This window comes from Paralichthys olivaceus, chromosome 11, assembly GCF_024713975.1.
Source record: "Paralichthys olivaceus isolate ysfri-2021 chromosome 11, ASM2471397v2, whole genome shotgun sequence".
Taxonomy (NCBI): domain Eukaryota; kingdom Metazoa; phylum Chordata; class Actinopteri; order Pleuronectiformes; family Paralichthyidae; genus Paralichthys; species Paralichthys olivaceus.
Window position 1 is genome coordinate 9571845 of NC_091103.1, and position 24777 is coordinate 9596621.

General features: G+C 39.9%; 3 protein-coding genes across 34 annotated transcripts; 2 read left to right on the top strand and 1 right to left on the bottom strand.

Annotated features, from left to right (window-relative positions):
- Positions 1 to 1245: 1245 nt before the first annotated feature.
- hmgn1a (high mobility group nucleosome binding domain 1a) lies at positions 1246 to 4523 on the bottom strand. 2 transcript variants are annotated; one of them, XM_020095092.2, is made up of 5 exons: positions 4266 to 4523; positions 3171 to 3197; positions 2442 to 2513; positions 2207 to 2326; positions 1246 to 2106 (listed from the first exon to the last, which is right to left on the bottom strand). In XM_020095092.2, the coding sequence occupies exons 1-5, from the start codon at positions 4278 to 4280 to the stop codon at positions 1984 to 1986; spliced, it is 357 nt and encodes a 118-aa protein (XP_019950651.2). In that variant the 5' UTR covers positions 4281 to 4523; the 3' UTR covers positions 1246 to 1983. The 2 variants fall into 2 exon arrangements, with proteins under 2 accessions (XP_019950651.2, XP_069389964.1); XM_069533863.1 differs by having other exon boundaries at positions 1246 to 2103; positions 4266 to 4451.
- Positions 4524 to 4596: 73 nt separating this feature from the next.
- Positions 4597 to 8348, top strand: get1 (guided entry of tail-anchored proteins factor 1). Of its 3 annotated transcripts, none has more exons than XM_020095090.2 (6): positions 4597 to 4643; positions 4890 to 5019; positions 5488 to 5653; positions 7372 to 7439; positions 7541 to 7655; positions 8002 to 8348. In XM_020095090.2, exons 2-6 carry the CDS (start codon positions 4930 to 4932, stop codon positions 8073 to 8075), a joined length of 513 nt encoding a protein of 170 aa, XP_019950649.1. In that variant the 5' UTR covers positions 4597 to 4643; positions 4890 to 4929; the 3' UTR covers positions 8076 to 8348. The 3 variants fall into 3 exon arrangements, with proteins under 3 accessions (XP_019950649.1, XP_069389963.1, XP_019950648.1); XM_069533862.1 differs by having other exon boundaries at positions 4618 to 4802; XM_020095089.2 differs by lacking the exon at positions 4597 to 4643 and having other exon boundaries at positions 4720 to 5019.
- Positions 8349 to 11100: 2752 nt separating this feature from the next.
- sh3bgr (SH3 domain binding glutamate-rich protein) lies at positions 11101 to 24620 on the top strand. Of its 29 annotated transcripts, XM_020095075.2 has the most exons (13): positions 11102 to 11275; positions 12330 to 12515; positions 12875 to 12955; positions 13773 to 13856; positions 15861 to 16040; positions 17100 to 17123; positions 17219 to 17239; positions 18291 to 18314; positions 18710 to 18736; positions 20788 to 20814; positions 22277 to 22306; positions 22778 to 22839; positions 23967 to 24620. In XM_020095075.2, the coding sequence occupies exons 1-12, from the start codon at positions 11231 to 11233 to the stop codon at positions 22793 to 22795; spliced, it is 747 nt and encodes a 248-aa protein (XP_019950634.2). In that variant the 5' UTR covers positions 11102 to 11230; the 3' UTR covers positions 22796 to 22839; positions 23967 to 24620. The 29 variants fall into 29 exon arrangements, with proteins under 29 accessions (XP_069389948.1, XP_069389950.1, XP_069389953.1 ...); XM_069533845.1 differs by lacking the exon at positions 18710 to 18736; XM_069533844.1 differs by lacking the exon at positions 17219 to 17239.
- Positions 24621 to 24777: the final 157 nt, after the last annotated feature.

The following is a 24777-nucleotide window of genomic DNA, read 5'->3' on the forward strand; positions in this document are numbered from 1 at the left end:
GAAATAAAAAGTTCCATTTTGCTTCCACCTCCTGTTCTCTTCATCTCCAACCAGTTTGACAGGGTTTAGGTTCAGAGACTGTGCTGGTCCTCCATCTGTCATGTACAGTACTCCTTTTTACATTGCAATATTCAAAACATGGCTTCAGTGGGTGTAGTAGCACAGTCTGTTCCAGTGCTGCCTTTATACCTGTGGGAATTCTTTGCATCAGCTTTCAAGTCTTGATTTGTTAACATGTGTCTGTTTTCTATTAAATCAACACTATTTTTTTACTTTTTTATTTCATCATTGTGGCATTTAAGGTTACTTTTCAGACTTGAACTGCTTAAATTTAAATAAAAAATGTGTATGTAATTTCAGCCATTGCTTTTTTTAAGCACTGTTCATCATAGGTGCGGGGGAAATGAAACTGTCTATTTAAGTAAAAAATATAGAGGCTATGATTAATAGTGCAATCCTAAATTGAACAAGTATGACTAAATGAGGACTAACAATTATGTTTAAAGTCATCTGGCAAAAAATGAATTACTCATATATAAAAATTTTCAAAGCCTGAACATAAAAATATAACAACATTTTTATGTTCAGGCTTTGAAAATTGAAAGGCTATTATTCATCTGGTAGGTTTATTAGACTAAAACAGCTCAACACGCATCGATCTCTCATCATGGGAACAGTTTGCCACATGGTTAAAATTCATTTCGTTTCAGTCTTGTTTTCTATTTGTAATCTATAGTAGTAGCATAGTATTTGAAATGCTATACACTTGATGGAACATTGGAGGCAACAGGATTCCAAGAGTAAATTTAGCACTGTGGTCCCCAAACAAGTTAATCTGTCCATGGGAGTTTGGGACACTCATAATAAAATTGAATGGGGTGATTAAAAACAAAGTTTTCCTTGCATACTATTTGACCATGTGTATGAAGACTTTGATTATTTCAGCTACCATTTCTCCATCCAAATGCCCCGTACGCACAATACAACCATATTTCTACATGGTTTAATGTGCCACATATTTTAACACCAGATCATTTATGCATTATAGTTCCATCATCCTTAATATTTTACCCCAAAATCATCAAATTTGATCAAGCAATCTAATTGTGCTTGTCAACTAGTTGCATTTAACTGAGATAGATAACTAATTTAAGGTTTTACTCACTATGTACATGAGGGAATAGATATGAATATGGAATACAGCAGTTATATTATCTCCCAAATTAAATGGCATTTCAAACCCACTAAAGAAAAAAAATCATTTTATTGTTTTTTTTTTAAAAAGGAGGAAACTGTACATTAGTAGAGAAATCCCAAAAACCACATTGAACATATCCACAAATTTGCGTCAAATACATTTTTTTAGGCTGAGGTGAAAATACAATTATAATGAAAGGACAAAAACAGCATATATGATTAACAGAATGTGGATCAATTTATCTGTCCTCAAAAGTGTACCATCACAGACTGCATTAGACATAGAAAAAGAAAATCAACGTGGCCAATGCCAGTACTAGTGAAAATAATTCAAGTTAACATTGTGAAGATGTTACTTAGCTTAGAACACAACTGTCAGACTTTTAATCATCTCAGTTCCTATCAAACACATAGCATTAGGATGTATTAAACTCCAAAGCAGTACGGGTGACAAAATCCCTCAAGACGACGCGGGAATGTCTCAGGTAAACTCTTAAGTCGAACATCAAATTGACTTGATAAGACACGACGGCAGGTCATGCAGAAAACTACAACCTAAAGGCAAAATAAAAAGTCAAAGAAAACACAAGTACAATGAAAGAGACCCCACAAACTTTCCCTTCACAGAAGCCATGTAACTGAATGGAATTTGTAGTATTCTTTAAAAAGCACTTTTGCAATCACATCCCTAAAAACACTGCTGTCTTAAGAAAATAGATAAAAATATTCTCTGCATTGTACAAGAAAAGAGGAATGGGGAACGTTGGCAACTGAGTATTTTTGTCACTACTCTGCTGCTGCTGCTTTCTCCTCCTCCTCCTCCTCTTCTTCTTCTTCCTCTTCTGCCCCCTCAGTCTTGTCCTCCTTTTCCTCTGCCTCCTCTGCTGCTACTGCTGCTGCTGCCGCCTCCTGGAGGATGGAGAAAACATTCTTTATCACCTTACTCTCATGGAACCATGCAAACAATAATTTTAGGAGACAGGAGTCATTAAAAAAGGCAAATTCATACCTCGTTGGCTTCTCCGTTCTCTGCTGGGGCATCTTCTTTCTCTTCCTGAGGTTCTTCTTTCTTCTTCTCCTCTGGCTTTGGCTTCGGCTTTGCTGGTGCCTTTCTAGTCTTGGGTGGTGCCTACAGGGTCAAAATCAAACAGCATGAAATGCACTGTCGAATATAAATAGAGAATAAAACTGTATTTAATTGAATGCAGTGCTCTTGTGAAATGAAGAAAAAAAACTTGTTTTACCTTTGCCTTTTCTGGCTCTGGTGTACTCGACTGTGTGGAACCCACTGACAACCTCTTAGACTTCCTCAGTGGCTAAGGAGAAATATACAAGATGCAAGGTGACTCACTTGAAAGTACATATAATATATAAACACACTTTTCAACACAATAAACAATGACACAAATTTTACTTGACGTAATTTGTCTGACTGAATTTATTTCAGTTTGTATTGGGACTAGAAAAACTATTCTCAATAAAGTCCTGAAGCTGATTAATTGTTAATTCACTTGGGGGCTGTTGGAAATTCTGAAAAAAATTAGGTTATTCATATCAAAATGTGGTCAAATTCCCAAAGTAAATTCTGGTGAGTATTATTTCTGAGTGCCCCCACACAGTAGATCAACCCAGTGTCAGAGCACTAGAAATAGGCTTAGTAGACATGGGGGCCATTTACACAACAAATCAAATAGTGCCCCCTAGAGGCTGTGCATTTATTTAAACCCAATACTGGACCAGGTTTAAACCTGCACAATAAAACCAACAGGCGGACACAGTCATACTTTGTACTTCAGGTTTTGACTCGCATAAATAACACTGGACTGCACTTTACACACATCCATCCTGCATCATCCACATCCAACCTTTTCTCTCTCGACAGACAAAAGAACAAAATGTTCAGATGGGGACACTGTGTGGACGACAACACCCGTTTTGGGGCAGTTCGGGTGTCTAGAGACAAGAATACTAACCTCTTTGAGCTCTGTACTTCCGTTGGACTGCAAGAGAAAAAAAGAGGAGAAAAGAAAATTAGTAAGCTAAAGAACAACAACCATGAGTGAGCTCAAGTGGGTGTGTAGTGCAAAGGGGGGATGGGCACCTCTCCCTCCCCTTAAGTCACAAAGAAATTATGCAACCTTAAAAGTGAGAGTGGGGGAGGTCTGGCACGTTTCTCTTAATCCATTAAAAGGCTCAGCGAGTTAAAAGTTTATAACGAGCATGGGTCATCGAATGTTTTTGTTGCACGCAGACATCGTGGCCCTGCAGCTAGTGGAAGAAAAGGGGGGAAACGTGCTCGCTCCACCTCCAACACGCGCTTGCCCGCAAACATCAGCACAGTGAAAGTGCTGCATGTTCCCAACCAGCTCTGGGTTTTACTCGATTAAACTTCTCCCGACGATACGATTATACACGTTGATCACAATGACCAGATGTGTCGCTGTCTTGTCGATGATAAATCAGCTGCCATGGCGCTCCTTAAGAAAAAAACCGTGAACCAGCGATCTTCTTTTACAATACACGCGAAGACACGGATTAAAATCTCCCCCAATGGCGACCGGACCGTCTAACACGGTGCAAAAAAAACCGCTGTCCCGGCGGCGACACGTTCAAATAACCATTACGCAAGAAAATTTTCTTGAGAACCTGCGCATCGACGGTCGGTGGATACACCCCTTTGTTTGGCCTCAGCACACGGTGAACACTAAACACTATTAAACCAGCAGCTTTGTGCTTTAACGAGTGGATCACAGATGTGGCTCCGTTAGAGGAAACAATGTCTACGCGTAAAGTTGCTCGGTGAAAACGCGTGCTGCACCGTGCTAAGTAAAAAGGCGCCACTTCCCTGTATCAACAGGGTGAGACACGACAGACCTGAGAACAGTGAAGGTGGACTCCATTCATGCACATGGATCCTACCGAGGAATTCACGCCTTACATTGCACATGCAGTCTTCGAAAGAAACATTGTAAAGACACGATACAAAGTCGCCGCGTATGTTTGATTTAAATCACACACGCTGCATTTAAAGAGAAATCCCACATAAGCGTACATATTTTTAAACTTACTTTTTTCTTTCCCATTGTTGCTTAGGTTTTAAGGCAGTGACTAAAGAGAACAAGTCGGCCTTTCTGTGTTTTAAACACTTGAACTCGTGGGGGTCTGTCCTGCACCTCTGGCTGCCCACACCTCCACAGTGCGGTCTGCAACTTCACACACAAAACCTCCGACCAGTACCAGGACCAGCTCGCCCCTGATTGGATCCCCCACTCGGGCATATTTTATCCCTCGTCCTACCAATCCACCGGGAAGAGCTGCGCCCCGCCTCCCGCCGGCGGTGATTGGCCGGCGGATCGAGGCAGCATATTTTTGAACCATAACACCATACCTGTGTGGGCAGAAGCGTGTGCCAATCACTGAGCCCAGCAAACTCACGGAAACACAGGGTGTGTGCGAGAAACGAGACTAAAACCACATGGAAGGAGTTTATTAAACAAGGCCGCACAAGAATGAAACCAACCTTTGTGATTCTGTTTAAGTGCTTTATGTCCTTATCTTTGCAAAACACATCAAATCAACACCGTCTAATAAATACGAGCGATCCGGTGCTGTAAAGACGTTTTTTAATTAGCTTTCGTTATAACCTGAATGGCCTAATTATTATGTAACAGCACCGTGTGGCTGCTCCACAGCTGCGACAAGGAGGCTGCTGGTGGGGGGAGGAGAGCAAACATGGCGGCCGGGTATGCGTGGTTCCTTGTGCTGGGCTCGGTGTTCCTGTGCAACCTCATGAGAACTCTCCTGCCCTCCATATCCTCTTTCGTAAGTAATGGTTGCTGATATCAGATGCGACACGTTTCACTGAAAAACACAGGCGGAAGCAGTGTATGGTCATCGTTAGTGTTTGTGCTTCGTCTCAGACCGCAGCCTCCTTGTGGATTAGCTTGGTTGACCGAATAAGCCAGTACATAATAGATGCTACATGGGTGGGGTTCTTTTCGAGAACCATTTCTAATAACAATACCCAAGGGGAAACATTTTTTTAACATGGTTGTTCAGGAGTAAATAATCCACTGTGACGTTGTGTAACTGTGTTTACGTATTAGCTTTGCTGCTAAAGATGGCTTAGCATAATGGAAAACAGTTGGCTAAAGCTCTGGCATAGCACAATAAACAGAAACACTGTTGCTGAACCCCCTGCATCGACAATCTGTAGCCCCCACTGCAGATAACCCTGTCCCCCTGCTCCCTAAGTAACAGTCTTTCCCCCATTTCTTTCTCCTTGTAAAGCTCACAAAGATGGTGCAGAAAGATGCTGAGCTGGAGAGTGAAATGAGGGCTGAGATCCAGGAGATGAAGAAGGAGCAGTCCTCCATCAGCATGATGGATGAGTTTGCCAGATATGCCAGACTGGAGCGCAAAATCAACAAGATGACAGACAAGCTGAAAACACACGGTGAGCAACAGAAGTAGTTACTGACATAAAGGAAATGTGGAGAACATGGCAGGAGCCCTGAAGTTGAAGTGGAGTTTAATTATGAGGAACATCTTGTAACAATGTACAAACAATAACATCACAGACAGTTGATTTCTAAATACTAAATTAAGTCACATTTCTAAAACTACTAGGAGTTAAAAGAATAAAAATTAGATCAGGAATGTCCTGAACAAGCTAAACGTTTAGATGGTTGAAATAAGTAGGGTTTGGCCATAGGGCCCCAATGCCCCCTAATGTCAGTTAATATTAATAATCATCACAAAAAAGGCTTCATTATTACTCTAGTTAAGTTCACAGAAAGATGTTTGCTCCTGGGTAAAAGATTTGGTTTTAAATTACAAATACTTGATAAATGGCAAAACAATTTACAAATCTGAGGCAGAACATTTATGTGCGATATCTTTTGCTGTGCTTGAACAACATTAAAAGTATTATATTAAAAACATTTTTACTATAATTATTGATATAGTTTCATTGACCTGCCCTTAAAAAGTACTGGATGCAGGACTGCTTATTTGTTTTCCATGTAACTTAGTCCACCTACAGTAGCTTTTTTTCATCAGGGGAAACTATATGATGATATACTGTGACTGTAAATTGCACAGTTGTATCTCCCACACCTGTGCATGTCTACTACAGTAGATTTACACATAAAACCACCACCCATAGGAAATGGCTGAAGATTTTGGATAATACACTTACTATATGTCCACTGTGAACAGCTGCTGCCTGTCGCTGTCCTTCACCCACAGCCTAAGGATTAGGTTGGGTGAAGAAAGTAAGTGGCTGTATAGAATTTGAGTGTGATGCACATTGACAGCAGTGCAAAGGTGTTTCAGATCATTTCTATGTTCATATTTTATAGATATTTTTCTGTCTCCCCTGATGGAGCTACACAGCCTGTGTTTTACTCAATATGTTTTCATATCTTTCAACCACTCACTATTTTCTGTGCCAAACAGCTGAATCATGTTGTCTCTACCATTGTGTTGATCAGAGGGAATGAAAAATATTTTGGTGAAATAACCCAAATGAACAAAATATACCTCATGTAATTTATTAATATTTCTCATATATATTTATATGTACCTTTTTAGATAGCACCCATGTAATGTAATCATGCTATATTACCAAATAGGTGGAAGAAAATAATTGTAAATGGACAATAAAAAGTGTCTTATTCTGGTTTTAGAACTCTGAATAACTACCTCTTTCTCCTGATCAGTGATTCACATTATAAATAAGAATGGCACACACTAATGACAACAGTCCCCTTATGAAACCACATTTGAATTTACTAGCTCAGGGCATGCTCATAAATCAGTCCCTTAAACTTGCCAGATATTTTTTCATCAAGATCTATGAACTACTCTCTGAGCAATCAATGAAAATGTTGAAAAACACCTCTCGGTGTTACCTGGGTTCATACCCTACCCCTCCACAAGATTTCGTGGAAGTCGGTTGAGTAGTTTTTGCTTAATCCTGCAAACTAACTAACTAACAAACAAACAAACAAGTGCAGATGAAAAACAAAATGGTGGAGATAATTAATCAAAATTGCTGTTCACTCTGATTAACAGGTATAACAGGTACTGCGGGCAGAATTATTTAAAGCTACATTGCCACAACAATCAGTGTGCAGAGTCTAACAGTTACTTTTATACTCCTTTTTGCAGTGAAATCAAGAACTGCACAACAGGCCAAGATGAAATGGGTTGTGAACATCGTCTTTTATATACTACAGGTAGGTGGAGATTGTTAAAACATAGGTCACATTACTAGCATCGTAGTGATATACATATTTTTTTATGATGTCCCAACACATTTGTCTCTTTAATTTGTCAGGCTGCTCTGATGATCTCCCTGATATGGAAGTATTACTCTGATCCAGTGACGGTGGTCCCCAGTCGATGGATTGCACCTGTGGAGCGACTTGTTGCCTTCCCAACAGGAGTGGCAGGTAATCAAGAAGTACTTTATTATTCACTGGGGAAATTTGTCTGAGTTACAGTCAAAACTCAGACACCTAAATGTTTCTAAAGCCGCAAAAAAAGATTCACGTATTTATCCCCAGTGTGTGACTTCACAAATTCACTGAAAACTGAGGTGCACTCTCACCTAGCCGTCTTGAGGAACTGATAAAAACACGTCTTCTGCAGAGTCATTTGACCCGGGAGGGATTGATGATTGTACCCATTCCCATTGTAGACAAAAGCCAGATGTTATTGGGCTTGGAAATGGGCCTTAAACATGTCACATAGTACAGTCTGTTTATTGGTTCACTGACAGTTGTTCTTTCGTTTCAGGTGGAGTGGGAATCACATGCTGGTTGGTGGTTTGCAACAAAGTAGTGACACTCGGCCTCTATGCTGTCAGCTAGAGATCGAACATTAAACACCTTATTTCCTTAACATATTGATCGAGACTTGCTAAAAGCTCATGTTTTGTTCCGTTAATTTTTTTGTCTGCTGCTCCAGGTGAACTTGTGAAAATTTGGTGTTGGCCTTCTCATTTTGCAACATACTGGTTTGGTGTTGTTGAATTGTGTTATGGTGATTTATTTTTTTTAACTTATTGTGAGGATGTTTTGGTGTATATTATTTCAATACTGGAAATACTAAAATTCCTTTTAATAAAAAATATCAAAAGAAAAGCTTTCATTCAGTGTCACTTTGCAAATTGTGAGTTGACCAGTAGAAACATGTCGGGTAGTTTTCTTAAAGTAAAACTGTAATGGATTGAAATGAGGAAACTTTATGTACTACTTCAGCTTTTTATGGCACCTTAAAGGTTTAACCAACCAATGTAAGACTTCTCTCAGACCAAGAGGCTCCCGTCTTATGTCTTCAATCGCCCTTCACTCACACTGAGGCGAGGTATCCACAATAGTCTGTGTTATCTGTGTTATACATTGTTGTAAAACACAAGTTGGGCCACTCTGTTGCTAGCCAGTTTCATCACCAGGACATTAAATGCATAAATATTCATAAACATGACTATAATATACATTTTATTAGTAAGTAAAGTGTCCTGCATCTTCATCAACTTGAAAAACGGTTATGTGCCAGCAAAATGCTTACAAATAATATTAATAACAATCTAAGTTTTCTCAGTGTCACTGGTGACAACAAAACAGGACTTACCCCATCAAACTCAAGCATAAAGCCCTCATGGTCAGTGTTTCACTAATGGCCAATCATGGGTGACAAATACGGTAATTCACCTGTTCTCACATAAATGCTTTGAGTGACTTTGTTTTGGAATTTGGGTTATAAATTGGAGTAGGTAAAGGTGCACACAGATAAAAGCATTCCAATTTTTAAGGATGGGTAACACCCAAAAGCTGTGTTTTTTGTCTCTGAGCTTGCTGTGCACATAACGATCTGACAATCATTCTGCTCTGACTGAGCGTGGGAGACACCAGAAGAACATAATTTACCTCTGGAATACTGTCCTCTGCATCTTGGCAGCGCTGCAGTGCCACTCTGTGGTGATGCTGGAATGTATTCTCGGACTGGGCCTCAGTTAACTGCTGCTATAGATGCCCCACCTGCTTCTTCAGTTCATTGATGCAACAAAGTTGTCTGACTGGATCCTCAGGTTTGAAACCTGCTGAGGCTTGATCGGAGGCAACTTCAGGGCTCAACCTTAAACAGTTCCCTGGCATTTTTTTCAGGTAAGATAAATAAGATTCAATACATTTACATTATATATAACAACACGATTTCTGCTACACATATTAAATCATGTTAGATAAAATACCCTTGTCTCTGCCAGATAGCTTTGATTCTTGCCATGTGTCTGATGACTCTGCCTCTGGCGTCATTGAGTCATCCTGGTCTTGTGTGAGTATTGAGCCACAGCAAGTCTGGAGAGAGAGGAACATCTGGAGGTGTTGGTGCTGTGGCTCACTGCCACAATCCCTCCTGAGAGTGAAGACAGAGGCCTCACATATACTTCACTTTTACATGCATTTCCAATCTGAGAAAAATAGGAACAGGAAAACAAAAGCATTAGCCTTGCAGAAAATAGGTATTCCTTTACCTGATGTTATAGTGTCAGAAATAACAAGAAGCAGGTGCAGATATTTGGAGAATTTAAGCTAAAGGATCAACGAGAATTCTGCTCATAAAAGACCTTCATGAAAAAAACTGGTAACACTTTTCAAAAACTTTTATCTTTAGTCCTTAAAAATACATAAAAATAATAATAAAATTAAGTTAGACTAAACTTAAGGCGGTTCTTCATATCAACCTGAAAACTGAAAGCATTCCTTTTTCCATCTTTTTGAGTGAAGCAGTCTCTTGCTGTTCACCACCTGGTGGCTGGCTGCAGTATAGGTCTTAAATCTGACATCTCATATTTTAGTGGATTGGGCATGGACAGAAGTGAAATTAAGATTCCTTTATTTACCCCACAAATCATGCAACACACAGCACACAACTACATGCAACGTGGGGGGAAATTAAGTTGCTGCCTTTCCTGTGTGAGCAGTGACCACACGGAGCAACTACTGAAAGCACCCGGGGAAGTAAAGAGTCAAAGTACTCATCAAACGAAGACTGACTGTGTTAAATGGCAGTGTTCACATTCAGGATATTTTAGCTTGATTTCTGTAGAGTGGGAGGATGTGGAGATGCCACAACCATCTTCATACACTGTTTATTTCTCCAAACCAACTTGGATGGAAAATTATACTTAAGTTCTGATCAATAGTGACCCTGTTCTATTATTATTATTATTATTGATACCCTGTCCTGTGGTCCTGTCAAGCTCATTTGCTCTCGGCCAATCAGGAGAGTGCATGTAGCATAGTCACTATGCACACTGTTGATTGGTCTGGGAATGTGAGCAAGTCTCTGGACTGGTTTACCTGTGGTTCCCAGTAATGGGTCTGTTATATGAAACCCCAGTTAAGTGAGCAACTGCCATCCTGGTCTCCTCCTTTATGAGCATATGTTACAGAACATTTGTGCACGAAAATCTAATTTATGTAAGCATAAATTACATCAACAGAATGGAATATTGTGCAGTTAAACATATGTTGTCTCATTTTATTTTGTCTGAATTTTTATTCCCAGTTTTACAAACAACCAAATGAAATAAAGCATGGGATCCTAATCTACGGGCCTTTAAAGGGTCCGAGGGCCTGCGTTTGGGAGCCTGAGTCTTACAGCCTACAGTGCTGGTCAGTGCTATTTCTGTCCATATATGAACTCAGCAGGACGCAGGAGAGCCACTCCACTGTGCCCCTGTGCCGACAGACAGCTGAAGTTGCCAATCAGTCAGTGTGGTGCTGCGCCCCTAGGGGCCAGATCCCACCAATCCTGCACTGATGGAGACAAATATAGCCTCGACTCTGTGTGTGTGTGTGTGTGTGTGTGTGTGTGTGTGTGTGTGTGTGTGTGTGTGTGTGTGTGTGTGTGATATCTCAGTGCTATGTCTCGGTCCTGACTGAGCTCTAATAATAGAGGAGGCTGCCTGCTCCTTTAAGAGTCTACTTGTTGCACACTCTCCACTTTATAAAGTCAAATAATGGTGATCAAAGTTTTCCTCGCCTCTTCATCGGGATCCACTGCGGTAAGTTTTCACCCTGTGCGCACGAATTCTCGTTGACGCAAACTTTCCGCAAAACGGCAACACTATTTCACACTGACTCTACAGCGAATTAACGTCACCCGCCTTTGATTATTCAAATTCCATTGGCTTTGTCTGCGCCTATTTGTGCTTTAGTCTTGATTTAGCGCTCCTCATTGTAATAAGCTCGAGCTCATTCACATGCAGATCTTTCTCGAACAGGGGGTCTCAAACTCATTTTGTGTCTCGGACCCCGATATGTAGACGTTTTTAAACCTCATCAGTGGAGCTTTTACCCTCCAAAAACACCAATGTCTTATTACATGTGATGATCAGATTTAGCTTGAAGTAACAGTTTGGTTGTAACCACTGCAGGGAGGGTGCATTCATCCACTAGATCTACTTTTGGCAGAGCTAAATAAGCACTTTGAACTGGGGGGTGGTGGCATGGTGGCCCACTTGGATATAGATCTGTTGTCTCAGTCACAGCAGAGAGACCTGGTTGTTTCTCCTTGGATTTGCATGTGTATAGAGCCTTACTGAGTCTGTGTTGGCACAATGCAAGCTCCCCATACTAATTTTAGAAGAGCAGAAGACAATTGTTTTTAAAAAGTAGATTATAAGTGAAACTTAAGGCTATATTTTGTCAGAACTAAGTGAAAAATACACCCTCAGTTCCCTAGAGTTTAAATTACATTACATGCTGTGTCAAACCAACAGCCCAAAACACAAAGATATTAAATTTACTGTAAGAAAATGAGTACACTTTGTGGTCAAACCAGCAGATATATCACTTAAACCATTAGTTAATCATCAAAATAGCTGGGGATTCATTTTCTGGTGATCTGCGATTTATTACAGGCCTGGTTTGTATGTTTATTTGTAAGGACAGGAGGCCAAGGGGGTGTGGGGTGTCAAGTTCCTTATTTGAACCCTCTGTGTGTCATGTCCTCGTGTTTGTTGCACACTTAACCCGGATAAAAAGATGAGTGCAGCTGCAAAATGACAGCCTACAATCAGTGTTGATATTTAAGATCATGTTATTTTTTATTACCAGATCAAAAAGAAGCAGCAAGATGTTGTCGGCTTCCTGGAGGCTCTTAAAGTGGAGTATGATCCGCTGGACATCGCCTGCAACGAGGAGAACCGCATGTGGATGAGGCAGAACGTCCCAGAGGAGAAGAAGCCGGCCAACGGCATCCCCCTGCCTCCTCAGATCTTCAACGAAGAGAGCTACTGTGGGGTGAGTCTGTCCATAAGACTGGTGTCACATTTTTTTGACCAAACCATTTACAACTGGGAAGGTAATCTCATGAAATCAAGGGTTTGGCCATTGTAAGTCCTTTTGATGTACATTTTGACTTTTTATTTTGGTCCATGTCCCATCCACTAACATGGAGGTGGAAGGGATTTATGAAGGTGATGATTGAGATGCTTTGGCTTCACTTTCTGGGAGAAATCCTGTCGTCCATCTTGATATACAGTCTATGGTTAAAACACATAGAATTTACTGTATAAATAATCACAATGTAGTGACCTGCTCCACTGACTGCACGTGACGAGTGAGTAGAAATAGAACATTTGTCTCATATTTTCAAACAGGACTATGACACCTTCTTCGATGCTAAGGAGGACAACTCTGTATACGCCTTCCTGGGGCTGCCCCCTCCCCCTGGGTCAAAGGTTGGAACTATTTTCTTTTTTCCACTGTGTGAAAATAATGTAAACAAAATAACCAAATTTTACTTACCCCTATATACTGGGCTGTAAATCTGCTGTGGTGGGACAGTGCCTTCGTGTTCAACTTCATATTCTGAAGTATAGCTGTTATTGATATTGTGTGACATTATGGTACATTGTAAGTTGATGATTTTGTCAGTTAAGATATTCCTGTAGGATTTTAACCTCTTGAAATTTAAAATAAACATGCTAATCAACAGGCTATTAAAAGCCCTGCAAAAGGGTTTTAAGTTAGCACCTATACCCGCATAAATGATAACATTTTTATTATTTTGTCATGCATTTATATGTTAACAAGCACATAATTAATTCAGAACCCAGGTGCATGAGCATTTAAAATAATACAAACAAGTCCAAAATACATATACGAAAACCAAATTCCATAGTTTACATTATCAGGATATGAAATATTAATGTATATTGAAATATTAATACATCGATGACAAAAGCATGTGACGCCATGAGTGTAATCGACTCAAAAAAGGTTTTACTTCTTTGAACACATCAAAAATCATATTCAAGAACCATGCCAGTGGTTGATGATCTTTCCTCGATCAGGATTTTTTTTTCACTATTAGATGCATTGAAATGTAAAGAATACACTTTGATTTCAAGGAAACCATTTTGGTTTGACAATATTCAGAGAGGCTGTAACCTCAAAAATGTAAAGAGCATATTGTCTGGTGATCCAAACAGAACTTTCTCAGGACTGATTTTGTATCATACACTTGTGTTACATTCAATCATTTCATTGACACAGGAAGCAGAGCAGGCTGACAAGGCGCACATTGTGGAGAACGGGAACCATGTTGAGGAAATGAATGGAGACCTTGATGACTCAATAGTAATGCCATCGTTTCTTCCCTCATGTTGTGTTTCTTTTCACCTGTGTCTCACTTTTATCTTTTCCATCCAGTGTCACTTAACAGTTTCATTTCTGTCCAAACCTGTCGACTTGAACGGACTTTTATTTTCCTCTTGTCCCAGACATCACAGTGTTCACTAATCTGTTTGTGTTTTGCATGATTGAAAGTTTTTATTTCACAGTAACAGAATATGGAGTTGTCATCATAACACTGGGTTGTGCCACAGAGTAGTGAAGCATCATGTTCCTACATTCCTTTCTTCATGTTAGTAATTTATAAAGTTTGATTTGTTTGGTTTGCTTTGTGAAATTTTATTTTTTGTTTTGTTATCATGGTTTAAAAAGCATCTTTTACACTTGATACCACTTTCTAACATTTTCCCTCCCTCAAGAAAATCCTTCCTGTCTTCACTTTCATCTCAGTTAACATATGAGACACACTCATACTAAAAATACCTAGGAACATACGGTAGATCATTCACTTCCTACATTCCACTCTTTATCAACCTAAGTCAATGACATGAAAAAACATTCCATATGCAGGATATTATTCCACTGACACATTTTACTCATTGCATTGGAGGATATTGACATCGCAGCAAAATATTGTCACTGACTTCCTACCTTAAGATTTAAGTAGCAGAAGAAGATTTAATAGATGTATTGTTTTTTGTTGCCATGACAACATAAGAGTCCTGCTAAGCAGTACAGAAGATTACTGCGTCCACTTGTTTTTTTCAATTAATGAAGTAGCCAATAGAAGTTCTCATTTAGCCTAATTGGCTAAATAACCTACTACTTGAAGCTAATATAACCTGCCAGTGTAGTGCAGTTCAAGATATTGGGATATACTTGTGTCTTTAACATAGAAGGCATTGTTATTAGTCTGTTGGCTTTGTGCAGGCAGCTCAGGGATCAGACTTTGGGATTGTACAGACAGAAAGTATGGATTCTGATCTAGTTAATTCAAAAAAACAAAGCAGTAAAGGCTATATGCTTCTGTACAACTGAACCTGAAAACTGAGTTCATTTAGCTGCATTTTGTTCTGAGCAGAGTTCAGCTGCCCCTCTGTTTCTCTGCTGATTTATTAAATACTGTTAATTAGACTATTTTCACACCGGCCCAGGTGGCCTGAATCAGACTCCCCCTCCAGATCTAATTTCTGTTTAATGACAGTGTGAACAACACAAATCACATGGAATCCGTACTTTTCAAATCAGATTTGGGCCTCTTTCATGTGTGGTTCTAAATAATACAGATCTTTTGTGCAGATTAAGAAAACAAAATGTCATGTGACGCCTGCATGAGTAGAGTATGCTGGAGGTAGGACATAGGCGTAGCCGCTTATCATCAAAAGCTCTCCCATCTGTTCTGTATGAAACCTCTTTTTTTTATCTTGAGACATTTGTATTCTTCCAGTTTCGCATCCATCACATGATAGAAACACACGCCCACTCTCTCGCTGGGACTTTTACTCACTCAGACATTTTCAGCACATTTAACTCATGGGCTAGCAGGACAGGTAATGTCCAGAGCAATTGCCTCAGACATTTGCATTCTTACATACAGACCCTCTGGAAAAATTCAGGCAAATGTCCAGACTTCAGTGCATGTTTGAATGCAGCTTATGTTTCCAGCCTTTTCCTTCCAGAGAAAATCTAGTTTGCTGCTGAAAGTTATATTGATCATTGAATCTAACTCTTAAGAAAGTGAATAAGTATAATAGCCAAAATGTTGGGGTATTCCTTTAAGGCCATGTCTGACTCCCATCTATGGTCACATTGATATTCATCCTGATCATAGACATTCCAGTGTCCACCTTTAACTGCTGCATCTCTTCCCTCCGCATTGTTCCCAGAGTTGACTAAAACCTACATTTTAAAGTTTTCGAACCTCCCAGACTGACGAGCTGCCTGAACAACTATGACATTAAAAGTTTTTTTTATTTTGATCACCAGTTGTTGTTTTCACCTTACAATAAGGAGGTTCCAGTGAAGGAGCGTAACGGAGATGCACACGATGAGGAGCAGGCAGCGGAGGAGGAGGAGGGGGAGGTAGCAGAAGGAGAGACTGCAGATGATGAGGCCATGGAAGAGGAAACAGCAGGAGATGAGGCCCCTGCAGACGAGGAGGACGAGGAGGCAGTGGAAGAAACAGATGAGGTTACAGAAGTCACAGTAATTGCCTCTAGACTAGAATCCAACCTCCCTTCGCTCGGCCTCTCCCTCCACTTCTTGAATGTGTTGAATGTCTTTTTCCTTCACCTGGAATGCTCTGTTGCTCTCCCCTCAGCATCTAAACCTTCCCTTTTAATGTTGTCTTCTTCCTCCATATCAAGGATTTGCCTCCATTTTAAGTTATTGTCTCCCTTGTATTGCATCTCCTCCTCTCTCCCTGGATTCAGTCATTTACTAACCCATCATGTGCAACATTCCTTTTCATCATTTCCTGTTTGTCCCTTTAGCACCACTGGACATTTAACTTCTTTATTACTGCATTTCTGCAAGTGTTTATGTGTCTCTGTTTGTTTTTTCATCTACCCTGATTTGTCACCTCCCTTTATATTTTACTGATGTGTCTGTTACCACTCATCTTGATGATTGATCCCCAATTGCACTGCATACACATTCTCTGTTAGCTGTCTTGTTCATGGCTGTGTCAATAGGGTCCAACCATAGACTGTATAAAATGGATGACGCATTTCCACTTCCTCCCACCATCCATCCATGAAGCCAACATGTCCCAGATATGAATGCTGCCATCTTGAGTAGATGGCGTCACTCGGAGCCAGGGTCTGCACAGTAGTAGCATTAAATAACTAATACATCTAAAGGTGCCAAAAAAACACATTAGTGTGATAAGAACAACCTATAACGACAGTAACCATCGCATACCAATCGATCTCATCTGCCATCCATGACATATCACCCAGTGTTTCATAGCTGTAACTATTTAAAGCCAAACCTGCAAAAAAAAATAACACTTGACTTGTGTACCTCGACTTTTGTGTTTGCTTCATGTTCCACCCACTAACATGGAGGAGGCAGGGTTTATAACCTACTGCAGCCAGATCAAGACGCTTTGCCTTCCCTTTTGGGGAATGTCGTCATGTCGTCCATCTTTATATACAGTAATGGTATACTGTTTGTTAGGAGTATTCTCTGTGGACGTCTGTGCAGTATGACGTCTCTAATGCTGTCCTCTCTTGATCTCTTCATCAGACTCATGCAGAGGAAGAAGAACAGGTGAGTTCATCTTAAGTCTATGTTCTACACACTGAATTGAGTATAAAGCTTAAAGAGGCTGTGTTTCAGTCGTTTTCTGGTCTTTTCTTAAACAGGACGAAGCTGATGATGACAGGGTAAGAAGGGACCCTGTGTGTTCTTGTTGCCAAATTGAAAAGGTCTTAGTAATCAGTAATCAGTTACATATGTGGAATGCGAAGAGGATGTTCATTAACCAACTCTTTCCTTTCTTAGTAGTAGTTGCTGGTTTAGAGTGAATGCTCTGACCAATCGTCACCAGAGCTCAGCCATGTTAGCATGCCAAAAACCCTGATCTGAAAATGTTTTACTAGTAATTATTACTAACACAAGCTGCTCTTGTTTGTAATAACCGTCAATTCAATCCACTACAATAATTCTAGTGGATACCGAAACGTTTTTCATCACAGTTGCAACACTCACAACATTGGGCAGAAATTTGTTTATATGCATGACTCTATTTTTCCTGTCAATGTGATTTTCTTTGTAATCTATATTTTTACCCACTTCCACACCTTTTTTTATTTAATACTAACATAAGTCTAGTTTGGCAAAGTAATACTCATTATGCTTAGTTTTTTCCAAGCTTCATATCCCCTACTATTTCTTTTGTAGTTTTGTATAATCTAAAACTTGCATCTTTTTTCCAGTATTTTACCTCTTTTTTTGCTAATTTGAACAGAAAACAACTTTTGTGGTGCAAATATTATAAAAATTAAAACAAATGCAACAGCCTGGGGGAGGTATACAACCGCTGTATAAAAATTTCTACTTTTCTCTAAATATTATTACTTTTTTCTCATTTAATTATGGCTTTATTCTCGCAGTATAATGACTTTACAATATGGCCATAATATGTCGTACAGTTGATCCTATGAAGTTCACATTGTGATCGAGCCATTTTAATTGAAGTAGCTCAAACAATGATTTGCTACACATGTCTATTTCCATCAGCCACTTCAGGCAGCTCTAATTAAGAATCAACATGTTTCCTCCATCAGTCTTCCAGTCCATTTAAATCACTTCACTTCAATTCATGACAGTTTCCTGCTGCTGCTGATCTCACACCATGTTCCTCATGAGCGCACCATATAGCGTTTGACCCCCTTCTTTGCCCTTTTTGTCCATCTCTTGGTTTGCTCCCTCCAGGAGGAAGAGGATTTGCAGTCAGAGGTAACTGTGCGTCGCTGATCGTCTCTTTCTACAGTTCCTCCATATAGTCATCAGCAGTGTGGGTTTGATGGTGCACAAATCAGGGAAGGCTGCTGTGGTTTAGTCAGGGGGGGGGGGCTGAGTCTTGGTCTGCTGTTTCCACTCAACTGTGTATTTACTCTTTGATTTGCTGACATGTTCTATGTCTCCTCTTTCCATCCCTCTATTCCATGTTGTTGACCCCTCTTTCTGCTAACATCCATGTTCCTCATTTCTTCCCAGTCCTGTTGCTGTTTCCTGACAACCTCAACCATCCCCGTAGTTTCCATTTGAAATCTGTTTTCTGTAGTGCATGCCTGTGGTGCTCTTTTGCTCCCCACACAGCCTGCTGACCTGCTATCTGTTATTCCTTATAGGAGGAAGAAGAGCTGCGACAGCTTGAGGTAGATTAATGTTTTTGTACCTGCCTCTAGCCTTCTTCAGTTTGTGTTGTCTTTTTTCAATCACCCATCCCTTCCCACCTCCCAGTAAGCAATTCAGCTTCATTCTGAATTATATTGAAGAAACAATTCTGACATTTTGAGAAGAAAGTCATAATCAAGAAGAAAGTAATTATATTTAAATTCAATGAGACACACTATGAAGCTCCTTTGAATAGCACTTAAATGTAACTAATGGTAGCCCTGCAGCTGACCACGACCAAACTCTTCCTCCTCCACAAAAGAGGAAATTTCCATAAAGTCTGTGTTAAAATTTCTTCAGAAGAGACTCGATTCCCTGTGCCATCTCTTCAAAGTCCTGAATATTAAGTATTTAGTTATTTGAGAAATGAATACCCAACTACAAGAAAATGACATCATGACTTTATTCTTGAATTCTCAGAATTTCTTACCCTTCATGTGACCCCGATTCTTCCTTGTATGTTGCACTGAGGACATTCCAGAAAAAGTAATTTCAGACTTTCCTATACTGTCGGGCCAAAAGGGACCAATCTTATCTAGATAAGCAGCACGGTACTCAAAGCTAAGAGTCACAACAAACACTGTTGGCCGTACCAAGAGGTTTTTCTTGTAACCTCTAAGAGTGTGTTCTCATTCTATGCACTTGTATATGCAGTGATGATTAAACTATGACCTTCAGTGATTGTCATCGGGAAATTGGTGGTATTAAAAAATAATTAATAGCAATTGTCCTAATACTGTTCAGTCCCTTATTTACATTGCATCATTTGGACATTGCCCTCTATTAGGGATACTTTATGTCTGTATACCAGATCTATTTATACATTCACATGAGTCAAAATGTATGTTAACGTGCACGCACCTACAGGTATGTCACTTTCTCTGTGGACGGGGTTGATACAACATCCCTCTCTCTTTTTAAATCTTATAGTAAATTGCGAATTGATTGAAAGAATCTTCACTCTGTCCATCATAATCCAGATGTAGAATTGAGGCGGCCTTCAGTTATTACAGTGCACCAGCAGACAATGAGCTTTATTATCAGCTCTAAGTTTGTTGCCCTGGGTTTTGCCTGTCAGGGCGTACTAAGGGAGACCACAGACTTCATTGTGCCTCTGTCCACTTCTGAAACCAGATCTATGCACTTGCTTGCACATTGTTGTTCACACAGCATACGGAGCTCTGATGACGGGGTATCAAGTATTTGAATTAAGACTGATTTCAGGGACTTTCCAGCCCTTTCTTAAATTTAAAATAGAAGCTTTAAAATTAGTTTGATGATTCAGTGACAGAACAAGAACAATGGTGCAGCTTAGGTTTGGTCTATTTGTTACAGCAGCAGCTCGTCAGGTTCAGGAAGTTGGACCATTATAAGGAATATCCATTGTTCTGTTGTTTTTCAGTTCAGCTTGCTTAGTTTTTTCTCTACATGAAAACTACTTCATCACTCAGATGAAGAATTCTATCACCACCTGTGACTGCAGAGGGCGCTGTTGCTCACTAAAAGTTACATTGGGTTGCTTTGCTCTGGTTTCGCCAGGTTAACTTAGTGATCCCAACTAACCAGATCAACCTCAGTTAATCTAGTAAAAACAAATCTTATTTAAAATGCCTGTATTCAGCATCTTGTTGAAAGGACTCTGCCTCTCATAGACATTCCAGCCTCTGCGTGTTCTTATAGCATCTTTGCTTCGCTTTGCTTTGCCCTCTTTCCTTTCCAACTCTCCATCTATTTTGTCGTTTGTCGTCCAACCTTTCTTGCAGGGGTAAGAAGAGTGAGGCAGTGAGGTAGTGGTATTGTGATGTCCTGTATTTATTATGTTTCACTATCCTCTCTCTTCTTTCTGTATCTCTGTGTGCTGCATGGACTGGTATTTTTTTTCCTCCATAGAGATGCCTGCATGGTGACTGTGACAATATTTTATTTAAACTTAGGCGGATTAAGTGAGGTAACAGAAATACCCTTCTCTACCATAGGATAGATATTCTCTGGATTTGAATGACTAAACACCACCTGATTTAATCTCCTACAGGAAGAAGAAGAGGCTGAAGTACAAGAGGTATAATTGAATTTCACTCTACCCATGTTGTGCACGATGTGAATCATATTTAGTTTGGGATTTTTCATGCATGATCTGATTGCATACAAAGGCTGAATTTACAGGTAATGCTAACTTCACCGCAGTCCTGCATCATGTGGTCCGGTGCACAATGGGGCAAGGTGACACAACTCTGGATTTTATGTAGAGCTGACACCACACAGTGTTTGCTGTTAGTTTGCTGCAGTGGGTGTTTTGAAATATTCACATAGACATTTTCTCTGAGTCTGTCAACACAGTTTTACTTTTTTTGTTTTGAAGCAGCAAGAACAGGTGCAAAGTTTTGTTGTGTTGTTCGTCTCTGCCTATCTCCACATGAGCTTGATGACAAGTACAGGGGGATGCACTAACTTGACAGGGGGATGAGTCCTCTTTTTTTTCCCTTTTTTTAAAGAAGTTGTGGCTTTTGTTCCTCTTTGCCAAGAGTACAAACAAAGTGGATGTGACAAGTTCCAAAGAAGATGGAGGAGAGGGAGCAGTTCTTGTTACTGTGCAATACTATGATGGATGATGTGTCTCCACTTCCTCCCACTATCCAGAAACGAAGCCAGAATATCTCAACACTGCTATTTCGCGCATTCTGAGCCAGAGTCGGTAGTGGTGGTGGTGTGGAGCCATGGTAGCGAGATCAGTGTGATAACTGAATTTGAGAAAACCTATATTATAACTTATAAATATTTGATTTTGGTTTGGTCCACTAATATGGAGGAGATAGGATTTATGACCTACCACCAGGTGGCGATTGAGACAGTTTGGCTTCACTTCTGGTTATAGTCAATTTGTCCATCTTTATATAGGCTACAGTATAATCTATGATTACTTTAGCGTTTGAAAATATGAATAACCAACATACATAAATTTACTTATAACTTATTATTTTAAACATCCCATTTCATATAAATTCAGGATTTATGACTCATACTGCAGCCAGCCACCAGGGGGAATTCAGATGTTGTGGCTTCACTTTTAGGAAGCCATCATGTTGTCCATCTTTATATACACTCAGGTTCCAACTACCTGTAATTGTACGACTGCATGGAATCAAGTGATTATAAAATCTAATTATAGTGAATGAAGTCAACTCCCTTTGTCCCTCTGTGAGCATGTTGTTTATTTCAAACTTCATCAAACTGAACTAATAAGGAACAGCCTGTGTAGCTGGAGTGTTTACACTTAAATACAACGTATAATGACTTGTAGTTTATTGAAACATAATTAAAACCTCTTCAATGCTGCACCATCTTAAGCACTTAATCACTTTTATCTGACGTGGGTCATCTCAGGTTCTACAGAGTTTCCTTAGTTTCTCTCCATTTTTAACTTACCTATCACTACAACCACGTGAAGTCCTCTCACCTTCCTACAACCTGGACCATGACATTACATGACAGCCTTCTTTCTTTTTCTCTTGTATGTGTCAAAGGAAGAAGAAGGAGACGTGGAAGAAACACAGGTAGTGCAACAGAGAATGTACAATCTACTTTTTCAAATCTATATCTGTGCTTAACCTGCCTGCAACAAGTATTATTTCACTCTAACTCAGAGGATGGGTTTTTGTGGGACACAAATACACATTAGTAGAAAATAGTGCAGCTTCAGCCCCAGTAATGTTTGGTTTTATTTGATTTAACAATCTCAGTGGAGATGGCAATCAAGGTTGTTTGGGGAGAGAAGAAATCTCCTTCCCCTCATTGCTGCTTCTACCTCTGCAACAATCCAAGCAGATTCAACTGTAATCTTTTATCCTAAATCCATTAAAACCCTTGAATGGATGCAAACACACTACCCCAATCCTCACAGGGATTATGCAAACTTAAAACTCAGTTAAAAACAGATTAAAAAGAGATTTTAATACATTATGCTTCTGTCATCTTTTATTGCTTTCCTTGTATAAAACATTTATAATCATTATGTCTTCAAACAGGAGGAAGAGGTGGAGTAGTTGAGACAAGGTGACGTGGATGAAGGTGATTTACTGCTGCCCAGGTGAATACTCTTCTCCTTCTTTCTCGACTGTCATGTTTTAATGCTTCACCACTGGAGGGCAGTGCAACATTATGTGAACTTGGTGTTTGCTTTTAATATTAGGTATTTATGTCACCAGATTCATTAAAAACATAAAGCTGTGTTGTGAAATTGTTTTATGCTTTTGTGCATTTGACCCTGGTATTAAAGGCCACTATAACAACCACAACAATTACTCAACCTGTCTGCTTTATCTACACTATATACTCTGCCGACTGTATAATGTATAATCTGCCTTTACATAGAATTTCATATTGTATTGTTTGACTTTTATAATGTGCCTTCATCATGGGTTATTCGCTTGTCTTTACTGGAGTATACTATTAAATTATGGGTTATCTTTCTTTTTATTATTATTGGCTGTAGTGTTTTTATCATGGATTAGTTTGAATGGTTTGCATGATGCACATACCATCCATAGATATTTGTCATTATATGCGGTGGATCATTTTATTGTATGTAAATACTGGCTACAGGGAAATAAGCTTTAACAACTAACTCTGGTGTGTTGCCTATTGATTAATGAGCACGGTCCCTATCAAATTAATAACAAATGAAATATTCTAAAGCTGATGCCGTCCTTGCTTCACCTTGGTTGTCTTGTTGTTTTCTGTTGACTTACACTTTAAGGTGTTCAGTCAGAGGAAACCAATTAATGCAGCAGCCTGTTTACAAGGGACTGCCTCCACCGTCTCCATCTGCCTGAGGATCGTTTGAAGCTTTAAGAAAAACGTCACACATATTCTATTTTTGTCCCTCCCAGGCAGTGATGATGATGATAATAATCCTAATCTTCAAAGCTTGTCTTTTAGTTCCTCTCTATGCACGTCGGGCATCTGTGACCCACTGCAGGAAGAGAGCTGCAGAGCAGGCTTTGAAAGGAAAGGCAATGCCGCTCTGCCTCCCGTCATCCAACCCCTGCAAGCCCCTGTCACGCCATGTTAGAGGAAATTGCTAAGTGGGCTTCACATGTGCCTGCGGAGGACCGGGCATGCTGGGTGGCACACACCACAGTGATGGTGGCTTCTTCAGCCGCCACAGACAACTGGAACGAGTGTGACCTCTTTTGTTTTCTTCTTATGTTTCAGCCCGGAGGAGTCTCCTGTTCCGTCTCTCCCCGACCCCTAACGCTCAACATCCTCAGACAGCCCCTGCCAACCCTCTCCAAGGCCCCACTGGAAACGCCGTCCAAACTGAGACGTCCCATAGCCCACATTTGCCACCCCACCCCGTCCCCTTTTGACTGCAATGATGACTTAATTTTTATATTTTGCGTGTAGAGTCATACTGTAATGAAAATGTGCAGCGTTTGTTTTTAATGAGTAGCTTTTGTAAAATGCACCAACAGTTATTTTATTAAATTCAAACGTGTCTCATCTTTTACTTTTAGAGATTCTAGTTTTCTAGCAAAAAGAGGCAGTGACCTTTTCAAAATAAAATATTACCTTGGCAATCCTTAGCTATAGCTTCGTCTGGCATTCAGATTCAAAGGTTCACAGCTCACTTCTGTACCCTCATTTCTGTGTCTTCTTCCATCAACTGAATGTATGAATGCAAACTAAGACTTCTTGTGGCAACATGAGGAAGAAAATACGCACATACTGCAGGACTGCAATCTACTCCAGCACCATTGAAATTACTGCTGCCAATACTCCGGTCTAATCAATGCACTTTGTTGAATGAAGAGTGAAATATGTGACTAAGACTTTGAAAATGCAATAAAATAGACTGGTTAAAAAAAACGTGGTTCTATTTGGTTTTATTTTGAACTCTTTTCGTCGACATATATGAATCAATGGTCCATTGTGCTGCCTGAGCAGTGTGGAGGTCAACAGGAAAACAACTGCCTTGTCCCTAGAGATTCTGGAGGCGTAAAGTGAAAATGTGTGATTATTATTA